Source organism: Babylonia areolata, chromosome 28, assembly GCF_041734735.1.
Source record: "Babylonia areolata isolate BAREFJ2019XMU chromosome 28, ASM4173473v1, whole genome shotgun sequence".
NCBI classification, from domain to species: Eukaryota; Metazoa; Mollusca; class Gastropoda; order Neogastropoda; family Buccinidae; genus Babylonia; species Babylonia areolata.
In genome coordinates this window covers 19,400,285-19,406,284 of record NC_134903.1, presented here as the reverse complement: position 1 = coordinate 19,406,284, position 6,000 = coordinate 19,400,285, and the positions used below count along the sequence as shown (strand labels likewise).

Here is a 6,000-nt window from a genome sequence, read left to right as displayed (position 1 = left end):
AATCATTGGGGGTGTGGGGATATAGGGGCAAGTTGGTCACGGGGGTTGGGGGGGATATAGGGGCAAGTTGGTCAGGGGGGATGGGTGGGCACAGTGGGGTGAGGGGGGTGAGGGGGGCAGGGATAGCCTCTTGCTTCTTGTGCAGGCTGCTCTATCCGCTAGGCCATGGAGGCTGTTAGAAACATACGTCTGTGGGTTCGTATGTAAGTGCACACACGCGCTTTTCAATGTACAGTTGGTTACTGGTCTGCTTAATAACAAATGGAAACTGGTCACCAAAAAAAAAGGAGTCATCGTTTGCTACATACACTGACTAAGGGAACTGACGTCACCCTCACAGGTCTGTGTTGTGGGGCCCTGTATGGGTCATGATGACGTAAGGTCTAGGCTATTCAAACATAAACAGTGAAACTGACCTGTTCGTTGATCCTTTCTCCAGCCCCCCCACCCACCCCCAACCCCCCCAACCCCCACATAACACCAGAGACAAACAATTTGCATGACAAAAGTGTCAGTGTCCACAACTCAAAAAAAGTAGATCAGTGGGGTTCTCCAGAGCAATGGAAGCTGAAACATTGTAAAGACCGGAAATTAACAAATAATGAGGCCAGGAGATGGAATGATCGACAAAATAGTAAAAGAGTGGTAACTCTCTCCATTCACAAGGTACACAACTTCAAACCAGTGCTGCTCACGCTACCGATTCAGCTGGCAGACAGGTAAATAAAAAGGTACATTGGAACAAACTCAGACACTTCCTCAAAAAAGGAAGCGCCGGGCCTGTCCTTATACCGATCATTTGACATGTGCACACAGCAGCAAAGGCAGAAGAAATGTGCAAACACAAATTAGCTTTTATTCAAGACTGGCATAGCCTCTTTAATCACTGAACAAGCCACACAGAACACATGGACAATACAGAACAAACACATGGAGTGTGTGTGTGTGTGTGTGTGTGTGTGTGTGTGTGTGTGTGTGTGTGTGTGTGTATTCTTCTCCTTCTTCTTCTGCGTTTGTGGGCTGCAAGCAACTCTCACGTTCACTCGTATGTAAACGAGTAGGCTTTTACGTGTATGACTTTTTTTTACCCCATGTAGGCAGCCATACTCCTTTTTCGGGAGGTGCGCATTGTTGGGTGTGTTCTTGTTTCCATAACCCACTGAATGCTGATATATATATATATATATATATATATAGAGAGAGAGAGAGAGAGAGAGAGAGAGAGAGAGAGAGAGAAGTATTTTTGTATTTGAATTTGAATTTCTTTTCATCACAACAGATTTCTCTGTGTGAAATGCGGGCTGCTCTCCCCAGAGAGAGCGCGTCGCTACACTACAGCGCCACCCATTTTGGGGGCTTTTTTTTTCCTGCGTGCAGTTTTATTTGTTTTTTCTTATCGAAGTGGATTTTTCTACATAATTTTGCCAGGAACAACCCTTTTTTTTGCCGTGGGTTCTTTTACGTGCGCTAAGTGCATGTTGTATATATAAAACTGGACGTTTTAACTTAGATGGATGATCCTGTGTTTGTTTAACCTTTTCTTTTCCTCCCTTTCTTCTTTTGAACTTACTGATTTAATTCATGATTTAATTATTGTACGGGGTTACTTTTGCGATGGTGACAACGTTGACGATGTCCCTGGAGGTGTGCCAGGATGTAAGTGACATGATCTGATTTCTCTTCTCTGGTATTTGTATTTTGTATTTCTTTTCATCACAACAGATTTCTCTGTGTGAAATTCGGGCTGCTCTCCCCAGGGAGAGCGCGTCGCTACACTACAGCGCCACCCTTTTTTTTTCTTTTTTGTATTTTTTTCCTGCGTGCGGTTTTATTTGCTTTTCCTATCGAAGTGGATTTTTCTACAGAATTTTGCCAGGAACAATCCTTTTGTTGCCGTGGGTTCTTTTACGTGCGCTAAGTGCATGCTGCACACGAGACCTCGGTTTATCGTCTCATCCGAATGACCAGCGTCCAGACCACCACTCAAGGTCTAGTGGAGGGGGAGAAAATATCGGCGGCTGAGCCGTGATTCGAACCTGCGCGCTCAGATTCTCTCGTTTCCTAGGCGGACGCGTTACCTCTAGGCCATCACTCCACATGTCTTTCCCATTCAGTTGTACATGTCATTGCATTATTGGTATGTGTAGTGTTGAATGTGAGGCGCTTGGAGCCCATCATACAGGGAGTCAGGGGCCAGATTAGCACTATATGATGATGACTATTGTTAATAGTAGTGCTGTTGTAACATTGAACATGATGATGATGGTTATGATGATGATGACGACGACGACGATGAGGAGGAGGAGGAGGAGGATGGCGATGACGATGATGATGGTGACGACGACGATGATGGCGACTACGATGATGATGATGATGATGACGACGACCACGACCACGACCACGACGATGATGATGATGATGATGATGATGATGACGATGATGATGACGACGACGACGACGACGACGACGATGACGATGATGATGATGATGAACACAGTGAACGGCGGCTGGACGTCGTGGACCTCATGGGGCACGTGCAGCACGACCTGTGAGCTGGGGTCGTGGACACGGTCCCGGTCCTGCACCAACCCCGCCCCTGCCCACAACGGGGCCCAGTGTTCCGGGGCGGACTTGGACACCACGTCCTGTGACCTGGGGCCTTGTCCAGGTCAGTGTGGGGAGAGGGGGTGACCTGTGACCTGGGGCTTTGTCCAGGTCAGTGTGGGGAAGGGGGGGTGACCTGGGGCTTTGTCCAGGTCAGTGTGGGGAAGAGGGAGTGACTGTGACCTGGGGCTTTGTCCAAGTCAGTGTGAGGAGAGGGGTGACCTGTGACCTGGGGCTTTGTCCAGGTCAGTATGGGGAAGGGGGTGACCTGTGACCTGGGGCCTTGTCCAGGTCAGTGTGGGGAAGGGGGGGGGTGACCTGGGACCTTGTCCAGGTCAGTGTGGGAGGGGGGTGACTGTGACCTGGGGCCTTGTCCAGGTCAGTGTGGGAGGGGGGTGACCTGTGACCTGGAGCCTTGTCCAGGTCAGTGTGGGGAAGGGGTGGTGACCTGGGGCCTTGTCCAGGTCAGTGTGGGGAAGGGGGTGGTGACCTGGGGCCTTGTCCAGGTCAGTGTGGGAGGGGGGTGACCTGTGACCTGGAGCCTTGTCCAGGTCAGTGTGGGGAAGGGGTGGTGACCTGGGGCCTTGTCCAGGTCAGTGTGGGGAAGGGGTGGTGACCTGGGGCCTTGTCCAGGTCAGTGTGGGGAAGGGGGGTGACTGTGACCTGGGGCCTTGTCCAGGTCACTGTGGGAGGGGGGTTGACCTGGGGCCTTGTCCAGGTCAGTGTGGGGATGGGGGGTTGACCTGGGGCCTTGTCCAGGTCAGTGTCAGGGGTGACCTGGGGCCTTGTCCAGGTCAGTGTGGGGATGGGGGGTTGACCTGGGGCCTTGTCCAGGTCAGTGTCGGGGGTGACCTGTGACCTGGGGCCTTGTCCAGGTCAGTGTGGGAGGAGGGTGACTGTGACCTGGGGCCTTGTCCAGGTCAGTGTGGGAGAGTGGGGCTGACCTGGGGCCTTGTCCAGGTCAGTGTGGGGAAGGGGGGGTGACCTGTGACCCTGTCCAGGTCAGTGTGGAAAGGGGGGTTGACCTGGGGCCTTGTCCAGGTCAGTGTGGAAAGGGGGGTTGACCTGGGGCCTTGTCCAGGTCAGTGTCGGGGGTTGACCTGTGACCTGGGGCCTTGTCCAGGTCAGTGTGGGGAGGGGGTGACCTATGACCTGGGACCTTGTCCAGGTCAGTGTGAGGAGGGGGTGACCTATGACCTGGGACCTTGTCCAGCTCAGTGTGGGGAGGGGGGTTGACCTGTGACCTTGTCCAGGTCAGTGTGGGAGGGGGGTGACTGTGACCTGGGGCCTTGTCCAGGTCAGTGTGGGGAAGGGGTGGTGACCTGGGGCCTTGTCCAGGTCAGTGTGGGAGGGGGGTGACTGTGACCTGGGGCCTTGTCCATGTCAGTGTGGGGAAGGGGTGGTGACCTGGGGCCTTGTCCAGGTCAGTGTGGGGAAGGGGTGGTGACCTGGGGCCTTGTCCAGGTCAGTGTGGGGAGGGGGGTGACTGTGACCTGGAGCCTTGTCCAGGTTAGTGTGGGAGGGGGGGGTGACTGTGACCTGGGGTTTTGTCCAGGTCAGTGTGGGGAAGGGGTGGTGACCTGGGGCCTTGTCAAGGTCAGTGTGGGGAGGGGGGGTGTTGACCTGTGACCTGGGGCCTTGTACAGGTTAGTGTGGGGAAGGGGTGACGTCTGACCTGGGGCCTTGTCACCGTTATCTTGCCTGTTCATATTTAATGTGATATGATACGATAAAAGAATACTTACATAGCGCCTGTCCTCGGTCAGAGACAAAGCTCTAAGCGCTCGCGGAGTCATTTTCACAACAGGCCACTCATCATTCGTTTCCTGTGTCATTCAGTCAGATTTCAGTCACGCACACACAGACACACTCACACAGACGTGTAACACTTTTACGTGTATTACCGTTTCGTTTATTTACCTCGGCATGCAGGCACACACTGCCGAAAGAATACTGTTGGCACTGGCAATAAAACATTATCAGTGTCAGTGTTTTTTCTTCTTCTTCTTCTTCTTCTTCTTCTTCTTTTTCTTCTTCTTCTCCTCTTTTTTTTTTTTATTTTTTATTTTTTTTATTTATTTTTTTTCTTACTTTTTGAAACGCGTCTGTTTTTTGTTGTTTTTTCTTCATCTTATTCGTTAGATTCATCTTGAATTTCGTCTCCATCGAATCGTTCATTATCTTGAATGCTAATCGTCTTTGTCATCATCATAAGCGTTGTCTTTATCATAATGATGCAATGTAAACATTAATTCTGTGTACATTTATACTAGTTTCTGGTAAGAAGACACCTTCCGCAGACTCACAACTGCCACACAGATGAACAGTAAAACATGCTTCGCTCTAGTAGCCTACCTGTTAAGCGTATTTATTGTGTGAATGATCACACTACAATCATAATCAGTATCAACAACATTGTCTTGATCATATCCATCATTACTATATTTGGTAATCGCCGTCAACGTCATCGTTGTCATCATCGTCTGCCATATATATATCCGTCATTAGCATGGGACTAATCGTCGTAATATCAACAGCAGCAATATCGTCTTTATCATCTCCATCATAATAACCATCCTGGTCATCGTCATCATCATGACCACAATCAATTATCCCCATCGGGTGCTCCTTGAAGCTATGTCAACATGAATACATGCCATGATGTGACATTTGGTATCTTGTTTATCTTGTTCTTTATTATTTGTTATTGTTCTTCATCTTATTATTACTATTATAAGTATTATCATATTGAAAAATAACCCTTGTATCTCAACAAATTAATGACTTTTTTTTCGATGATCATTGATGGACCAGATGTTTTGCTATGTGAATGTTGAATCACACGGATGTCGTGAAATGTCAAAATTTAACCTTGTGTACAAGGGGGGGGGGGGGGGGGGGAAGAAAAAAAAAGTTTTAAAAAAAAAGGAAAGAATAAAAAAAGTTAAAGAAAAAGAAAGTTAAAAAATAGAAAAAAAAGTTTTAAAAAAAATTAATAAATAAAATAACCCCATCGTCAAACTCCCCCCCCCCCCCCCCCTACCCCCTCCTCCTTCCCTCTCTGTGTTGCAGTGGACGGAGCTTGGGGCACATGGGAAGCGTGGGGCACGTGCTCTGTGACGTGTATGGCGGTGGGGGTCAGGAACCGCTTACATCACTGTGACAGCCCTCCCGCCCAATACGGCGGTGCAGACTGTCCTGGATCTGACACAGAGACCCAGACCTGTGACTACCGCCTGACTCTCTGTGACCGTAAATATTATGTTCTTTTTCAATTTTTGTGTGTGCTGTCTGTTTTGTTGCTTCCATTTCGATGATTGAGATTCCAGAATAACAGAGTGGCAAGCGGGGACGGGCGGAGGTGGGGGGTGGAGGGGGAGTGTGTGTGTGTGGGGG

At 49.5% G+C, this 6,000-nt stretch overlaps 1 protein-coding gene across 1 annotated transcript in view; it reads left to right on the top strand.

Moving 5' to 3' along the window:
- LOC143302003 (hemicentin-1-like) overlaps positions 1 to 6,000 on the top strand; it is a 36,182-nt gene that overhangs the window by 15,307 nt on the left and 14,875 nt on the right. Inside the window, exons 9-10 of the mRNA XM_076616487.1 lie at positions 2,498 to 2,668; positions 5,677 to 5,856. Of these exons, the coding sequence (XP_076472602.1) occupies positions 2,498 to 2,668; positions 5,677 to 5,856 (351 nt within the window). The remainder of the gene's footprint in view (positions 1 to 2,497; positions 2,669 to 5,676; positions 5,857 to 6,000) is intronic.